This window comes from Saccostrea echinata, unplaced genomic scaffold, assembly GCF_033153115.1.
Source record: "Saccostrea echinata isolate AGI-Se365-2 ecotype Australia unplaced genomic scaffold, CSIRO_AGI_Sech_v1 ptg000011l, whole genome shotgun sequence".
Classification (NCBI taxonomy): Eukaryota; Metazoa; Mollusca; class Bivalvia; order Ostreida; family Ostreidae; genus Saccostrea; species Saccostrea echinata.
Window position 1 is genome coordinate 2,293,766 of NW_026889760.1, and position 19,174 is coordinate 2,312,939.

General features: G+C 33.5%; 2 protein-coding genes across 2 annotated transcripts; one reads left to right on the forward strand and one right to left on the reverse strand.

Moving 5' to 3' along the window:
* Nucleotides 1-333: 333 nt before the first annotated feature.
* On the reverse strand, nucleotides 334-2,117 carry LOC133184916 (uncharacterized). Its single transcript, XM_061319984.1, has 2 exons — nucleotides 1,633-2,117; nucleotides 334-1,197 (listed from the first exon to the last, which is right to left on the reverse strand). The coding sequence occupies exons 1-2, from the start codon at nucleotides 2,090-2,092 to the stop codon at nucleotides 422-424; spliced, it is 1,236 nt and encodes a 411-aa protein (XP_061175968.1). The 5' UTR covers nucleotides 2,093-2,117; the 3' UTR covers nucleotides 334-421.
* A 14,393-nt stretch (nucleotides 2,118-16,510) lies between these two features.
* LOC133184917 (high mobility group protein HMGI-C-like) lies at nucleotides 16,511-18,660 on the forward strand. Its single transcript, XM_061319985.1, has 4 exons — nucleotides 16,511-16,883; nucleotides 17,377-17,451; nucleotides 18,062-18,100; nucleotides 18,322-18,660. Exons 1-4 carry the CDS (start codon nucleotides 16,788-16,790, stop codon nucleotides 18,364-18,366), a joined length of 255 nt encoding a protein of 84 aa, XP_061175969.1. The 5' UTR covers nucleotides 16,511-16,787; the 3' UTR covers nucleotides 18,367-18,660.
* The last annotated feature ends 514 nt before the right edge of the window (nucleotides 18,661-19,174 follow it).

The window sequence follows — 19,174 nt, forward strand, 5'->3', positions numbered from 1 at the left end:
TTATCCAAATTCTGTCTTCTTCGTCAACTTTTAAGCCCCTTGGCCCAGAAATACCGTCTTTTTTGTGGTTAGTATATATCTTACTAGATTTCCATTAAAATCTAGTAAATGAGCCAAATTATTTCTATGATCAGAGAGCGTAATGTCTCCCATACTGTTTGGTATCTAGTTCCTTGGGCTCAAATTCCTCTCTATCTTTATGAATACCCTCCACTACATACGAAGCGAAAGAGTCCTGTTCAAACGATATTCCTTCTTTTTATAATATTTAATCCATACCTTTTAGCATTATAAATCAATTTACTTTGCTTGAAAAATACAGCGATGCTTTAACTCATTAATTGTTGGATAATTCAGATTATACGTTTGTTAGCCTTTCAAACAATCGTATTATTACAATACTTAAATAATAAAAATGAAGCTAATCCAAATACTTGAATATTTTCACGTATCCAGTTCTCACTTCTGTTACCCAAAGTCTATCTTCAATGTCAACTTTTAAACCCCTTGGCTCAGAAATACCGTCACTTGAGGTTAGCAAATATTTTACAAGATTACCATCAATGTCCAGTAAATGCACCAAATTGTTTCTATTGTCAGAAACAGCGATATTTCCCATACTGTCGGTATCTAGTTCGGTAGGCCAAAAGTCTTCTCTACTCTCATGAATACCCCCACCACTGTAGGCAAATCGGAAGAAACCACTTCTGTCAACAACGATTATGGAATACCTAAAGACGTCCGATACACAAATATCTTGGTTGATATTTTCAGAAATACAAATCGGTCTGCTGTACAAGTTTTTTTCTTCACCGTCTTTCTCAATTTCCTGCAATATAAGTCCTTTGTAGCTCATTCTCAAAACTTTCCCCCGGTCAGAAGGATCTACAGCCTCCCCTGATAGAAAAGCTGTACAGACAAGGATATGCCCGCTTCGACTGATACACAGTCCCATTGGATGCCAGTCCAATTTTGTTTTTTCTTCTTCTTGCAAATCCTTGGATAACTTTTTCACCTGTTTATTGTCGATATCACTGTAGAATATACTTCCGTCGTCCAACTCGATTAGACCAGAGGGCCGCCCGTCTTTAGTGAGAGTCTTGACAGTTGCCAGTTCATTGCCTTGTATATTCATTTTCTTTATTTCTGCTTGCCCTCCCCGAATCCAAGCAATATCAACATTCAACAGAGAACAAACTAAACCAACTGGGTATGTTATTGCAGTTTTAAATCTCTTTTCTTCTTTTGCTGTATCCATGATTTGTTTTCTTCTTTGTACTACTATTGTTGAAGGAAAGTAGAAGCCAAAAAGATTTCTTAATTCGTCAGGAAATTGCTTTATAACATTAATAAGACCTGATTGAAAAGAAAATGTAAGGACATTTTTATTGCTATGAGGGACTTCTAAACTGTTTCTCGCGTACAAAATTAGGTCCGTCATACTTTCAGAATCTCTTTCCTGTATCAAAGTATTCTGAAGGCTTCTTAATGAAGAGAGATGTTCTGTAACCTCTTCTTTATAACTTACGATCAGTTTGACCAGTTGCTCTTTATCCTTAGATATTTTCTTTAAAATATCTTTCTCAATTGCATGAACAAGGTCTGTCAGCTCTTTTGATCGGCTTAAAACACTTTTTTCCAAGTTGTTTGTTTGTCTATTAATGTCACTCAGAAAATTGTCTAAATCATCTAAATTTTTCCTGTGTTCTAGATATTGAGATGTTTCGATTTCATTAACCTTTGATGTTATTTTGCTTTTAGCTTCCATATAGACACTGGGTATATCGGTCATTTTGTGACCATTGTGAGGACCGGCTATGCATTTTGTACACACTGGGACGGTACACTCTTGACAACACAATTCATATCTGCTTTCTGGATGCTCTCGACAATATCCAAATCCATCAATTTCCATTTTTCTTGTGAGTGCCATTTTGACAACATCATGTCGGTGGAAAATCTTTTTACCTTTGTGTTCTGTAGCACACTTTTCACACAGATTTCCACTGCAAGTGCGACAGAAGGATTGTGCTGGTTCATTTTCACAGAGTTCACACAGTACTGCGGATAAACCTATTCCATCCACAGCCATTTTACCTGCATCTGAAAATGAAATGTGAATTTCAATACGTTAAGATTTCGGTTTGATCAACAACGTGTAGATTACATGTAGAATTAAAAGAAATTTATTTTAAGTGATAAATGACTTGTTATACATTTTCAATAGGGGAGACTTAGCACTGTATAATCACTGTTCATACACACAGTTTGGATATCTCAGAAATACAGAACAGATGTTTTATAGAGATATTTTAACAGACGCTTTAACAGGCTTAAGCAAATTATTTCCACAAAAAGATTTTATTCACTTTATTCCGTTTATTTATTGACAACACCGTCATCCTTTGGCTTATAGTCATGAATACAATAAAATAATGAACATTTATAAGATTAAATATATCAACAATATCAAATTAACAAACATAAAATTATCATGAATACAACAAAATAACGAACACTTATAACATTGAATGTATTAATCTTATCAAATTAACAAACGTAATTTATAATCACTGCATACATGTATTTGTATACTCATATTTTGAAGCCTTTCTCTTCTGAAATTAAAGCAATTTTTATAGCATGACAGGAAGTCCTGCCATTTCGCCATTTCAGAGGGGTTATTGTCAATTATAGGAATTTTACTTAATAATTATGCATGAAGTAAATCGTATATTATAATCAACATTTGCCATAATGCAATATGGGGATAACGAACAGTAATCAAGCTCAAAAGACCATTGAAACAATACAAATCGGGAGCAGAGCAAACACGGACCACTAAAAACATCAGCGGTGGGATCAGGTGCCATCGAGGGGTAAGCATTCCCTGTTGACCGGTCATACACGCCGTGTGCTCCTTGAGCAAACGGAAAAATACGTAGACAGTTTAGTGTAAATAATTGCCTAACAATTAGTGTGAAAAACGTCAGTCAGCAATCGACTTAATGATAGATTGTATTTGCTGACAAAGTCATTGTATTGACAATAGAATTTGCGAAAATAGAACATGATACAAACTGATTCTCATTTTTCAATAAAAAATTTACAAAATCGACAAACACTTTTTTCTCTAGAAAAATGTGGTCTTGAGTATCTGCATATCATCTAGTGCATGACCACTAATTTGTTGCATTGTGAAGATTGGTCTTTCAGATTTCTTCAAAGGTAATTATAATAAAAATCACAATTTATAATTAAATAAGTTTACTCTATTACTACCAAAAATTGATGTTCAAAAATCTGATTTGTTCACATTTAAGAGATTTTTGCCAAGATACCCTATATAGACTTCAGTGCTCTTTCTTCCTTAAATCTTAATATTTGATCATTATGGTTAATCTTAGACTTTTTCTTTAATCTCAAATAAAATTTGGATATATACTTGTAACACAGCAAAAATATATCATTTTCTATGAACATCTAGTATACCTCTAAATATCTAGATTTTTTTTTTTTTTTTTTTTTTTTTTTTTTTTTTTTTTTTTTGAACAGAAAATAATATAGGAATAATGAATCATAATTATGTTATGCAATCTAAATTTTAAATTAATAAATCTTTATGAAAAAAATGTAATATTAATAAGATTCTACATAATTTTATGGTACTTGATATATTAAAGCATTTTTAAAATGGTTCATAAAAAGATAGAACTTATTTAATTTTTTAGGATTTTAAAACTGGATTTGAATATTTTATTTCAAATATAATAAAACAATTTGAGAAGTATAGGCAAAAGGAAATAAAAAGAAGTTAATGTTTCCATCATATGTCGCGGGTTTGATTCAATTGACTACTCAAAGGTCTCAATTATATTATGAGTAATATTAGGATTTTTACTAGAAAAGCCATCTCTCTTATTATAGAGTTGGTCTTCGTTAATCATAAGTTCCATTCATGGATATATTCATTCAACATATCTATATTTTATCTGTAAGCCAGTAGGTGTCTACGTCTACAAGAATAAAATTATCAGTAAAACATGTGCCTCACAGGCATTGAATTTATCGAAGCTGTGCTAAGTCATCAATAAAACGTCATTAAAACTCTCACCAAGCACATAGGTACTATATACAATAAAAATCAAACTTGAGATAAAAAGATAGAGCTTATTTTTTGTAGGTTATGTTCGACACAAAGGCAACTTTTAGACCATGTCACTTTAAAACAGGTTTCTCACTGCACAAAGGCTTGCGTGGTTGTTCTATTTTTCATCGTTACACTCGAGATCTTCTGATGAATATACTACTAATAGAGCTATTGAATTTCTGAATACCAACATGTTCAACATATCCTTGTATTTCTCGAAATAAATATATGGAAGTCATTTTCAAAATGCATCAATCTTATTTTCTTTTCAATCACAGAGTCAAATATATGTAAAAATAGGGATTATTTCACTTAAATTTTAAATCAGAAATGTCTAGACATACGCAACACGCCAAAAATCCTAAATGAAATTTTTGGAATAAACAAATTTCCATTTAATAAAATGTTTGAAAAGAGTAAGAATAATACTAGTAGAATGATATACATATCTGCACACTTTGAAATATTCCTCCCCTCCAATCGTGTCTACGGCCTTACCATACAAATTTCAAACACGCCCCTCCTCTACGACCCCTTTGTGCTCTGCTGACTTAAAACTTTTTCGATTGAAGGTATCTTAATAAGCAAGTCAGAATAATGATTGACAGACTTAATTGCATGTTGACTAAATAGTTTTACCTTAGCTGCTTGATTCCTAAAATGTGTTACACACCGGTTACCAAGGAAGTTTAAAATGTGCCACCGACAAGGACGATAACTCTGTTGCGGGTTAACAGATTTACACAGTCGGAAGAGTGTAACAAATTCTAATATCTTTTTTTTCTTATTTACCCATTTAAAGCACTTGTGTTGTGATGATGGTCTGAGTTATAATTGTAACCATTTAATTCATCTTATAATATCATCAATTTACAGGCAGATGATGCAAATTGTCCGCATGTTCATTATTTTTATCAACGCTTTTGAAAGATGTGCACTGATTTTGTGTAAGTATAGTCGTCGGATCTGCGTATAAAAACACGACCAGCCGCAATTTATAAACTTTCTAAATGCATTCTTATATTTGAATCGATTATTTGCATTTTTTTTTTACCAGACTCGTACTTGAATTCTAGTACTATTTATTACAATTTCAACAGTGAGATACTATAATTTTTTCATTGAATAAAAATATTTTTACACAGTGTGAAACAATATCAAGTTAAGTGAAAATATATCAGAAGTGCGGAAAAAACTCGATTTTCCTTTCCTTCACAAAGAGTGTTGTAAGCAATACCCCCTAGTCTGTTACAAAACAGCCAGAGTAAATAAACCATCCTAACAGAGACTAAAACTGCCAAGTTTCTCCAAATTGATGTTTAAATCCATGTTTACAGTTTTCAATCTCACAGTTGCTTAGCTATAACGTCTCAAGTATGGTGTCACAGTCTACGACATTGCTTCACAAAAACAGAGGCAAAAGGACAATCAAAGAAAATGTAATTAACAGAAAATTGAATGTTTTGTAGTTTAATATGAAATTTATTTCACTCATGGGACGGGTTTTCTTTTTTATTTTCACTCGTGCTTTGTCAAAAACTCTATCCCACTCCTGACATAAGTTTCATACCCAACTACAAAACATTGAATATCTTCTACAAATACCCATAATTTTCTATTTATGTTTCTTTTACGACTGTCTGGAATAAATTATATTGCAATGCAATAACTTTTATAATTCAAATTTAATCAAAATTTTAGATTAATTACATAAAATTGGATGAACACTTTTAAATATAAAAAAGAAATACTCCTTTTCTCAGATGCAAATTTCATACATGCAGCTGCTTATTCGTCGAAACCCAAAGAAACGTTTAAATATATTAATCTTTTTGGGCGGATTCATAACCACAAAGAACAAGGGACAAAGAAACAATCCCGATCATTACTGGATGTACAATATTCCTCGTTGTTATATGTTAAGATAATAAAATATGAAAAAAAAATCCACTGCGTTATGTTTTTGTCCCCTCATATTTACATGTACTAGATAACTGAAATATTAATAAATTGAAATAAGCAAAAGTTTGTAGTTCAGCCTGATCTTCAAAGATATTCCTATGTTAAAAACATGTAACTTATGAACAGAGTATATAATGAATAATCATTATGTTGGAATTTTTTTCCAAATATATATGATTTTTATTGTTCAATATTTTTGCCAGGTTTTTACTAATGAATTGGCAAGATGTTTTTATGCCTCAGTAATCGAAGATTCGGGGTATATAGTTATTGCCCTGTCCGTCCGTCTGTCAGTCTGTTTGTCTGTTTATATGTTTGTCTGTTTGTCCGCAAAAACTTTAACATTGCCCATAACCTTTTATTGGTTGGAGCCATGGCTTTCATATTTCACATGTATTTACCTTGTGACAAGGCCTTCCTTCCGGTACCAACATTTTTGACCTCTTGACCTTGGAGTTTGACCCACTTTTGCAAAAATTTACCCAACTTTAACCTTTGCCATAACTTTTGAACAGTTGGTGCTAGGGCTTTCATATCTCAGGTGTATATTCTTCGTGACAAGACCTTTCCATGGGTGAAAATATTTTTTGACTTCTTGACCCACTTTTTAAAAAACTTTAACCTTGGCCATAACTTTTGATTGATTGATTGTATTTTGTTTAACGTCCCTCTCGAGAATTTTTCACTCATATGGAGACGCCACCACTTGCCAGTGGAGAGCTGCAAATTTTGTCCTATACTCGGCACTTACGGCCATTGAGCAGTGAGGGATCTTTTTCGTGCCAGCACCTACTGCGACACGGGACCTCGGTTTATACGGTCTCATCCGAAGGACCGGTCTCCACGTCCCACAGTGGGATTCGAACCCGCGACGTAAGAATCAACTCCTTACTTCGCTACTCTAGAGCAGACGCTCTAACCACTACGCCACGCGGGCGACCATAACTTTTGAACAGGTACATGTAGTACAAGGGCTTTTAAATTTCACAGGTATATTCCTTGTGACAAGACCTTCCTTCGGATACCAACAATTTTGACCTTGACCTTGGAGTTAGACCAACTTTTAAAAAACTTTAATATTTTGCATGTGTATTTCTCATTACAAGGTCTTCCCCTTCGTATCATTAAGTTTGACCCTTTGACCTTGGAGTTTGACCCACTTTTAGAAAACATTATCTTCGACCATCACTTTTGAATGGTTGGTGCTTGCAATTGGGCTTCCATATTTACCAGGTATATCCACTGACCCAAGTCCTTTCTTTGGGCAACGACATTTTTGATCCCTTGACCTTGACCTTGGAGTTTGACTTGCATTTGACAAACTTTAACCCTCGCCATTAGCTGCCATACGGAGGCATCAGTGTTTCACAAACACATCTTTTTTTTAAGTTATGATTTTCTTAATCATAATGAAGATCTCTAGGAAAGAAATTCAAACCCAAATACACACACAGAATGTTAGATTTCTATGGTCTCTGTTGCAAAAAGAGGAAGATGATGAAAAGCAATATATCTCAAAAAAAACCTACAAACATAAAATCTGTAAACAGGGCATAAAACACGGACCCCCGGAAATTCCAGAGGTAGGATCAGGTACCTAGGAGGAGTATGCATCTCCTGTCCACCAGGTCACACCCGCCGTTACCCCTATGTATTACTCAGACAGAATATTCAGTTGTCAAATCTCTATCTTATGTTTATATTTTTATACATTTTTTGCGAGGTTCATAATTCAGTAAAATAATTGTAGGCGATTGATTGCTAATCTATCATCGTATGTAAATAACAAAAGGTCAAACTATTGAGTGATCATCAATATTTTCCATCTGTTTTATACAAAAAAGTATTCTATATTAAACATATAATGTCCATATGGAGTGTCCAATCATATCTCAAATCGAACAAAATCAATAAATCCTCTGTTCCCTCTTTACTAATATCTTGCAGAATATGTTCCATTAAGCTAAAGCTTAAAAACGAGGGTAAAAATAAATGTTGAGTAAAAATAAATCAAGTTAAAGACAGTTGACACAACAACGATACATTTACAACATTGTATGTCAATTATTCCCTAAACAATTGTCTAATTCATCATTGTATACATTCTCGAAGGTAAAATACTGTAATTCCTTCAATGAATAAATTAAAGATATCGTAGAAATGAGCTATTTTCACGCTATGACTGAATACAATAAGTGTAATTTTAACATTGTCGGGAAAAAAGCAACTGAAACTACTCATTTAATAGGTCAAGGGGAAAACTTCAGAAAATGTTATTTACAGAAAAATATGTTTTGTAGTTGAATTAATTTCAATCGTGAGACAGACTTTTTTTATATTTTCTCCCGTGCTTCGTATTCATAAATAAGATGTGTTTTTGAAACTCTGATGCCCTCGTATGGCAGCTAATGGTGAAGGTTAAAGTTTCTCAAATGCAAGTCAAACTCCAAGGTCAAGAGATCAATAATGTTGTTACCCAGAGAAAGGACTTGTGTCAATGGATATACCTGGTAAATATGAAAGCCTAAGCACAAACCATTCAATACGTATGGCAAAGGTTAATGTTTTCTGAAAGTGGGTCAAACTCCAAGGTCAAAGGGTCAAAATTAATGGTACGCAGAAGAAGACGTTGTCATAAGAAATACATCTGCAAAATATAAAAGCCCTAGCTCCAACTGTTCAAAAGTTACGGCCAAGGTAGAAGTTTTTTTTTTCAAAAGTAGGTCAAACTCCAAGGTCAAAGGTCAAAATTGTTGGTTTCCAAGGGAAGGTGTTGTCACAAGGAATATACCTGTGTATTTGGAAAGCCCTAGTTCTAACTGTTCGAAAGCTATGGCCAAGGTTAAAGTTTTTTTTTTTTTTTTTTTTTTTTTAAAAGTGGGTCAGACTTCAAGGTCAAGATCAAAAGGTAAAAAAAATTATACCCATGGAAAGGTCTTGCCACGAGTAATACACATGTGAAATATAATAGCCCTAGCACCAACTCTTTAAAAGTTATAATGACGTGTATTTCTTATGACAAGCCTTTCCTTGGGTACCAGTACACATGTATTTGATTTGAACCTGGGCCAAAACTTTTGAATAATTGGAGCTAGGGCTTTTATATTTAACATGAATATTTCATGTTTTCTGACTTTTCTTTGGGTGCCAACATTTTTTACTTCTCGATCTTGACCTTCGACTTTGACCTACTTTTTAAAAACTTTAATCTTGGCCATACCTTTTGAACGGTTGGTGCTAAGACTTTCATATATCACATGTATATATCTTGTGACAAGCCCTTTCTCTGGATACCAATATTTTTTACCTTTGACCTTGGAGTTTGACCTAGATTTGAAAAAAGTTTGATATGTCTATAACTTCTGAACAGTTGCAGATAGTGCTTTCGTATTTCACTTATGCATTCCTTGTGACAAGACCTTTCCTCTACTACCGCTACGTGACATTGACCTTAGAGTATGACCTACTATTTGAAAAATTTAACCTTGGTCATACTTTTAGAATGGTTAGAACTAGGGTTTTTATATTTAATATACGCATTCCTTGCTATAAGATCATTCTTTGGGTATCAACATTTTTAAAACTCTTGACCTCGGAGTTTGACTTACATTTGAAAAACTTTAACCTTGGCCTCGAGCTTCTATATGGGGGCATCAGTGTTTCACAAACATCTTGTTTTCAAAAGGTTTATCATACATATGCTTAATTATTCAGTTAGTTATAATATATTTTTTCTAAATTTTGAAATACGATGGAATGGTATTCAAGATATAGGGAAAATACTCATTTAAATTTTGAAACGATCATTATTGTCATGCCAAGAAACTTGCTAAGAACTTATATTTTATTGGTTGAAAAATATTAATAATACTAGTACATTCAAATAGAGGCATTTATACATTTATACATTTAACCATACTTAGGATTTTTTCTTTCTACTCTAGTGAGTGTGGTTGGTGTGTGAATTACCAAGATTTCACAGACATATTTCATGAATCACGCTAGCAAATGTTAATATTTAATTTATCTTTTCATTATGAATATATAAATCGTAAAATTCTGATTAATTTCATCACTTACATGTGCTTTTCAATTTTTTCAAAGCATTTTCTTTTCTTGTAAATAACGCTAAAAAATTAAGTACAGATTGGATTTAAATTTAAGACTTCTTTCTTTACATTACAAGTGCAACGTACCAGAAAGTCCTTTGGAACACGAAAAACATAAGTTTTAACATAATTTGGACCCATTTGCGGGAAAAAGGATGAAAAAATTCAAAAGTAATTTTTAACCAAATAATTATAACTAGCTAGTATGGTTAGACAAAAGATGTCTGTTGGATCAAAATACCAGTGGATATTTTGGAATATTTATACTGCAAAACACATGATGAGATCAACAAGCATTTGTAATAATGACCAGCAAGAGTACAAAGACTCCCATGCAGCGAAGAAACTATCCGTGCGCACCGATCTTTCTTTATTTTATATTTAGTGTGATAAAAAATCAAAGCTTTTCTGACATTCCCTTCCTTTAAATACAAGTACCTTCTGCCATAAATCAATCGACTTTGAATTCTTTTTATAAACATGTGTGTAAAGATGTAATTTGCTGCACTCCTTTTATATAGCTTTTAAATGTCATCAATCATAATTTTCACATATAAAAAGCCTAATATTACCTAGGGTTTTTTTTATTTAGCCAAATCCTGTCTTTGTCCATTTTTAAACCCCTCTTTCTGAGTGGTCTCCGTAGATGCCTGAAAAATTTTAAAACTTTAAATTGGTCCATCATTGTTTGCATACTGGTCAAAATTTGGTTTTGCGAGGATTCGAACGCTTTTTTGACTTCAGAACTAATGACTCTCTGTATATCAGGATTAATACCGGCTTCCCCGAGATCTTCCATGATAAAGTTTGATGTGTCTTCTTCGAACACTTCTCATAGACTCATACCACGTGACTTTATACTCCAATTTCATTGGATAACTTATTTTCCAATCTATAAGACAATCATTTTCCGCTAATCTCCGTACCAAAGAAAATATTAATTATCCAGAGAAAAGTTTTGTCTCGGGGAAAATAACTATGAAAAATGAAAGCCCTAGCACCACACATTGAAAAGTTATGGCGAAGATTAAAGAAGGTTTAAGTTTTCTTTTAAAAGAAAGTTTAATGGCAAGGTCAAAGTCCAATGGTCAAAAATTAATGGTGCCCAAGGGACGGTCTTGTTACAAGAAATACACTTGTGAAATATGGAAGCCCCAAGTACACTTACCTACATATCCGTCATATATACTTATCTAAAAAAAAATAACGGCCTCGCATTCGTGCTCGGTCGATATCCTTATTTGTGAAGTCGATATATCTATGGATCGACCTCATTAAAGGGATAAATATATAAATATACATATATATATATATATATATATATATATATATATATATATATATATATATATAATATATATATATATATATATATATATATATATATATATATATATATATATATATGCAGGAAGTTTTTAAAACAACGCGTTCATGGTAGGACGAGAACCTAATATAGAACAATGCACTATTTATTATGGTTATGGTCTTCTCCATATGACCTGTGCAATATTTTTTTTTCGATTAATTGTCCATATTTGAAATATATCTTTAGCTTTTTTTTTAATATTTATATATATTCAAAATTTTGTGACTTTACAGCTGTTTGTGCAGAGATATATTTTGTAATATTATTTTATTTAAGGGGAAAAAAGTTTTACTTCCACACATATTGCTCCTACCTCGGAGGAAGAAAATATAAAACTCAGAATGTCCAAGATAGTTAAACATAATTTCATATTGTAAGTTTGCTCTATGACTAGAATGCTTATGAGCAAGTGAATGATACTGTAAATAAGTTCTCCATTCAGAAATACATAACTGTATTGTCTGCCCTGTAATGGTTAGCTTGGGATAAAGGTAGACTTTTATGACACGATTTTGAAATAGAAATCACTTTACATGAATTATTCCTTACTCTGCATTGCATATACAATTCTGAAATAATGCCAAAGTCTCCGAAAGCGTTCTCAAAAAATAACCATATTTGCTATTAATAGTGGACAATCGCATTATATATTCATAGACATAAAATTAATAAAGGGACAACAGGACTTGGGAGATGTAAGGTGCGTCATCGGTAAGAGTGAACTAGATGTAATGAAATTAATTGCCATAACAATGTATAGGTCAGCATCTAAGTCATAGTTAAGAAAAATACTCACGAAGATTGGACTGAATCAGTAGACCTCTCCGCCACAAACGATATACACCATGCTTTTGACAGGTTTGCTCATGGCCGTTACCATTGGTCTTTCATTTGGTGAACCAGCTGAATCGGAGAAACCAGTCAATTGTTTCCCAAAAAGATGGTTGTCCATGGAAGAGATTCTATTCCTGTCTGATGTGGTGGTTTGGGGAAAGGACACGGTTCACGCTAAATTGCGCCATCCAAAAGCTCTGGACAGCCGGTTTGAAGTTTTCTGTGTTCTAAAAGGTGAGAACTACCAAATACCCAGTGAACTTATAATTGAAGACATCGACGCCAAACATCCCTGTTCCGCAGTGACTTTGCAAACTGAGGTGGGCCAAGAATACATCATAGGTCTCACTCTCATGACCAGCGGCTTTATGACGTATGCCAACATCAATAAAATGCAGAAATCTGCTTTCCCACCTTCACCTGCAAATTTCGATCGTATGATGAAGAGTTGCGAGTTAGCCAACTGGAGACCACCGGAAAAATCACAAGAAGACATTTGTCCATTTATCCCAGCTAATCTGACGTGTGATAGCTTGACTACGACACCGGTGCCCCCTTCGGATGATAGGCCTTCTTTCTTTGATATGTTGTTCGGGGTATCTGAATCAAATGGAGGGAACGAAGCACTATCAGGGTGGATTACATTGGTGATAGGGGCGGGCATTTCTGTTTTCTATGTCATCGAAATTGAGTTAAATTAGCATGATTTGCAACAATTCAACAAAATACTGGTTTTGAATCCAGACATTCTGGAGAATGTACCCAGTAAATGGTTCAGGAACTAAAATATTTACAAAGCAATGAGTATACTTATATGATCCTCGATTGAATACGTTTAAGACATCGTCGGGAATTATATTTTACCAAGAATCAGAATGATATATTCATAGTTATAAAGTGTGAACACAGAATAAAAGATTGGACCATGGTGATCAAGTGATTAAACGATTTCTGAACGTTTATAGTATTTTCAGTATCGGAAAATTAACGAAAGTCAACAAACATTCTTGAAAACAAATTAAAACGCTTAACTTTATCAATGATGTTGTTTTCATCTTTTAATTTTGTTGAGATTTTTTTATTTCAGTGCAAGAATTTGTAAATTGATTTTGTTCTACTTAATTAACAAAATTAAGGTTTTACAATTTGTCAATTCATTCATGAGATGTTTGGAATGAAGATCGTATATCATTTTCAAAAAGAATGAGTGGACTTAACGCCCTATTTAGGATATTTCTGCGTTTCTGCGAATTCCTCTTCCAAGCTGTAAATGAAGTGAATCCAAAATAATTTACAAGTATATAATAGAAATATCTACAAATACATGATTATATTAGGTAGAACATTTGTTTAAAAAAAAAAAAGCAAAGCCTTGGTGACATGAACCAAAATTGAAGCGTTGTCGTCTTGAATTTGACATGTACCCGGAGTGGTTTTAGGTCACATAATCAATATTAATAGGAGGCTGGGATATCGATCTGCGTCTCTCTCTCTCTCTCTCTCTCTCTCTCTCTCTCCATTCGAATACGTGTATGGTATATTACAGCAATGTCAGTAAAAAAATTAAAAGATTTCTCTGGTATAAATTTTGTGAGGACACGCAAAACTATAAGATTTTAATTTTCTAAATTCTGCAAATGGAAGACCAACCAAACACGCTCTAAGATGTGATTTAGATTGAGGTCATGTTTAAGAATAATTGTTCCTACAGGTGTACACTCGCAGATGGATACCACGAGATGAATTGTAATATTCATCAGGTCAATCGCAATCAAATCAAGTTTAATACATAGAGATAACAGAGAGGTCACAGAGCCGGTAAGTCCTGTTGTTTTGGGCTCCGGTGAAAAAAAATTGAAAAAAAACTGTTTCCAAAATGTTTTGAAGAGGATTGAAGTAAGTGAATATTGAATAACGTGGTTTTAATACCCTTATCTATTGATATTCAAGAAATCTTCGGGCCCCATGCCTTCGATATTTATTTGGTTTTCCTCGAAAAGAGTGTTTTCTAAATTCATATCTGTAGCAAGAACACACAGTTAAGATATCGGTGATTTATATATCGTGGAAAGAAATAAACTTTTTATAAAACTTCAATTTACGTTTTAAGGACACTTCAGCCCAACCATTTTTTGGTAAATTCGTATACAGCTATGGGATAAAGTACTGTTGCAAAAATTAATATAAATTTATTTAGAAGATTTTAATGAATTCAGAAAATTCAAATTCAACAATTTTTCCTGGTGTTTACATTCATAATTTTCTTTCAAAAATACGTTATGGATAGACATTTGGTTTCTTTGTAGGATTGGTGAGCTTAGCTATTGATTGATAAAAAAATCCAATGTGTGTTTTGTGATTAGCTATACTTAAAGAATGCATGGGGATAATTTGGGTCAGGAAATGTCAGACTTGTGATAAATCCAAACATCTTAACAAAGAGGAATAACTTCTGAAAACAGATTTTTAAAATGTGACGTTTCTATGACATCGCCATTAGTTCTGTATCCATAAATTGGCTTCTGATGGAACAATGTTCCGAAAAAAGGCGGGCATTAATGTACATTTTCATTTTTTTTTTCCCAAAAAGAAATGTCATCTAATGTAAGGTTTGAATTACGTTCAACAGAAAGAATTTTAACACCTAAGCAAACAATTTAATCCCTATTTTAAATCTCTGTAAATTAGTGTAAAACATCCTCTATCAGGGCAGTAGCAGTCTAAGAAGGTCCGGTTTTGGCTTTATTATGCCCTAAAAATTTGATGTTTTCAAAAAGATTTGCAATTAATTTGCCTAAATATAATTTCAATAAATGAATGTGATAAATCATGAAAGAGAATTTATCATAAAGAAGGACCGTTCTGGAAATATGACACAATTAACTTGTTAATTTCTAAGTTTTAAACAGAAGAAGACTCAAATCGACTCGAATAAAGATTATTTTCGTTAAGAAAATAATGTCCAAAGTCGTCGCCACTACAATTTTCGGATATGTTTTGTAAAAATCTTTGAGAAATCACATTTCTTTATGTCTTTGTGGGCGATGCATGTGGACGATATTGTCTGAACGAAAATTCCACTGAAAAGTGATGTCTTCTGCAACTTTTAAAGAAAATACAGGAAAATACACAAGAATTGGCATTAGGAAGTCATTTAAGAAAAACGATTTGCATGGTACTGCATGAATTCAGAAAGCATGAGTTTTAATTTTTCACAACTTCATATTTCAAAATAAAAGGGGAGGCTAGATTTTTAGTTGAAACTGTACCCTCTTCTTTGAAGTTGGAAGCTTTAAGGGGCCAAAAAGTGGTGTGAAACATACTATTGGCTCAAAGGTCATAAATTATATCAGTTTTAGGAAAGTTGACGAAAAAATTGGGAGTACCCCCATCCCTCACTCACCGCCATCCCGCCGAGTACCAAGAACGAGTCTGTACTTGAATTCTACAAATTCAAATATCGAACTACATAATCGGATCAGGCAGATTGAAACAGAAGATGAGTTTTATTTCCTACACAGCAGTTTATGGACAATGTCATTTTATTATTTATAAACAAAAAGCACATATGTGGCATTAGTCATAGAGTACAAGTATATTCTATAAAATGATAAATAAATCATTCAACTTATTCATGTAATCATGCCAGTTGTTATCGAAATATGACTGACACAGCAGCAAATATTCTGTAAATGGTCAATTTTGTGTAAAATTAACACTATCGTAGTGTATAATCCAATTGCAAGTCATGAACTAGCTCGCAAATCAAATTACGTTTACTGATAAGATTTGTCGCAAAATGGACATCAAATAACATTTTTTTATGAAAGTAATCAACTCCTATACATGCAATAACTGTAATACCGCTAAATATTTAACGATAATCCTTTAGACATTTTGCTTACACACCTACTGTCGTCCTCGTGTGTTTTCCCGCCAAATGTCTAGCATTGGTTAACTACAGAAAATATCACTCGATCTTGGTTTCATTTGCATTAATGACATACTGACCACAACTTGACCTGGTTTTCTAAGGCCTATCGTTGGGTGAAGGTCCTTAAGTGCTCTTCATCGGATGAGCGAAACTCAGGAATGCTTGTGGGATTTTGCGTGATATTTCGCGCGGAACGAGGCTTTAGGAAGGTCTCTAGATTTTACTGCATTGTATACGATTCTGACCTATTTACGCATGGTTTATGTGGGTCGAATTCTACAGCTGACTTTAAAAAAATGTTTCATTCATAGATTTTTACAATGGTTTGATCATCGTGGGTGATTTCATGTGCATGGTAGCAAGTAAATGAAATATTGACGTTCTAAGGTGAAATCACGTGAGGTATTCTTTCTGGCATTTGTTTGAAGAATGGAGGGGGGAGAAGGTAGCAGTAAGGAGGATACAGCCACAGAAGAACCCCAGAAGAGGGGCCGAGGAAGACCCCGAAAGGAAAAGACAGAAGAGGTAAGGTTCTCTTCGTTATGTCTGATCCCCATGGATATCAATGGCGTTTAACGTGCTTACGCTCTGTACAACAAAGGCACCGAGAGATAGAAGATAACATTACCAATGAACCCGGGATATCTGTTTCGCTGGGTGGTCACATTGCCATACAGTTTTGTCGTCAGAGTTGTAACAAATACATTTATTCATATATTGCCGAGTTTCCAGTTTCCCTTCGTATCTTCCACGCAATGTGGACTTTATTGTAAATTAACATAAAAGAAAATATTTGTCTTCAATGGGAATTAATTAATTAGCTGTTTCTTATTATTTTACTGTACAATTAATTTTCTGACTTTTATTTTTACAAAAAAAGTACAATGATAAAGCACACCTATTTTGTTGTGCGTCCGGACATCTCCATGAAACAACAAAGCGCAGCAATGAGCACGCTGCAGTGTTGCAGCGTGGTCCTTTGTTCATGGGGAAATAGATTTTGTCTTTGTGTTTGCAGCCTGAAGACGCGGAACCCAAGCCCAAACGTCCAAGAGGGCGACCAAAAGGCAGCTTTAAAAAACCTCGATCCACGGTACGAAAGTAAAAGTTATTAAAAAAAGATTTTTAAAATTCCCCCACACATTTCGAAAAAATGGAATTTCTAGGTATTTGACCTACTGAACAAGCACTCAGAGATAAACATCCGTTGTTATCTGGGTCAGATTAACGGGGGCAAGTCTTTGTACTGCAATGCTTGTCAACACAGAAACTAAAGTTGTTTGTTATGAGTTCTATCATGTGCACACTGAGAGAGAGAGAAAACTTGTTCAAAGAACGGCTAGGAAGGAAATTTTCTTTTTTCATTTAATTATAAAGAAATGGTGGTAGCATTTGGTGGATATCTATATTCCTCTTTTTAAAAAAAAGTTTCACAGATGTACAGGGCAAGGAATGTGTGCAAGTGTCTTTCTTAAACAAAACTGCTTTGGATACCCCTCTTTTAAGTATGCCATAAAGCTCTCTCTCTCTCTCTCTCTCTCTCTCTCTCTCTCTCTCTCTCTGGTGTAGAGAATATATAAAACCTTTAGAAAATTAACTCAGACAAACTGAAAAAACACCTTTCACTGTTTTGATTTGTAAGAAAAATTTTTACATGGCACTCAATATTTCAGCTAATTTGTTTATGTATTTTCATGCTACAGGAGGAAAAACCCAAAGGGACCCGGGGAAGACCTCGAAAGGTGAGTTACATAAACTTTGTTTTACATTTATAAATCCATTATAAAATGGTAGCATAACATTTCAATTCAATAGACTCAAAATATACACATTTGTAATTGTTTAGTACAAAAGAGGGTACACTGAAATGGAGAGGGGGTATAAATATATTCTTATTTATACCGAGTTTTTTTTTAAAATTTATTAGATCCGCCATTTACTTTCACTTTTTCTTCTGTTGCAGACTCCTCCCTCATCTCCAACAAAGGAGGAAAAGAAATCAAAATGAGATCAGAGATTTAGGACATCAGTTCCTAAATAATGTACAGCATTGATATTCTTTGTGCTGCCGTTACTGTTTTAATGTGTTCAAAAACTGAATCTGAATTTTAGTCAATGTAGTTCAGTTTATTTTTTTTATTGGAAGATAGCACTTCCCACAATGCCTCAAACATTTACTTCCTGTATCCATGTATTCCCTGTTCATATTTCATTTTTACTGCATATTCCACTCGTCTGCACATATAGCCATTTCTCTCATTTCCATCATTTAATAAATATATACATTCTTTTGCCAAACTGATTTAGTGAGTCTTTTTATGCGTTTAATATAATCATTTGGGTTTATTCGCAGCAGTGTTAATTTGATCAAGCATTTAAATCTGACAAAAGCTTTGGCATTACTTTCGCATTGTCTGATAATCTTCAACATCATCATCATCCCTCGAAAAATAATACGTTGTCTTATTTTTGGAATGGGAAGTGGAAATGCTATAGGATGTTGACATGGCTTTACAGACCGACGACAGAAACCCAAGAAGTTGTCTTGATACATACAATTCAAAAGATCCGCCTACGAAGGATTTTACATATCGTCGGACGTCAGTCATCGGAACTTAGAGTACTTAAACACTATACTTCATAATTTTGAACTGCATTAAACATTTTTTGGGGGAAAAAGGTATTTTCAGTGTATTCAAGTTTGAAAAAATTGCCTTTGAAAAAAATAACCTTTTTGTCGTTGAAAGTTGAACTGTGTTGTATTATTTTGATCTGTACTATTCGATGGAACAACTGCGCAAATATGTGATGTACGA

What these genes read in the sequence shown, in the direction of transcription:
- LOC133184916 (XM_061319984.1), bottom strand. Translation starts at nt 2,092, where the DNA reads ATGGCTGTGGATGGAATAGGTTTATCCGCAGTACTGTGTGAACTCTGT. An exon ending in AACAAACAACTTGGAAAAAA is followed by an intron (nt 1,198 to 1,632) that starts GTGTTTTAAGCC and finishes CAGTTGGTTTAG; the next exon opens with TTTGTTCTCTGTTGAATGTT.
- LOC133184917 (XM_061319985.1), top strand. Translation starts at nt 16,788, where the DNA reads ATGGAGGGGGGAGAAGGTAGCAGTAAGGAGGATACAGCCACAGAAGAA. An exon ending in GAAAGGAAAAGACAGAAGAG is followed by an intron (nt 16,884 to 17,376) that starts GTAAGGTTCTCT and finishes TTGTGTTTGCAG; the next exon opens with CCTGAAGACGCGGAACCCAA. An exon ending in TTAAAAAACCTCGATCCACG is followed by an intron (nt 17,452 to 18,061) that starts GTACGAAAGTAA and finishes TTCATGCTACAG; the next exon opens with GAGGAAAAACCCAAAGGGAC.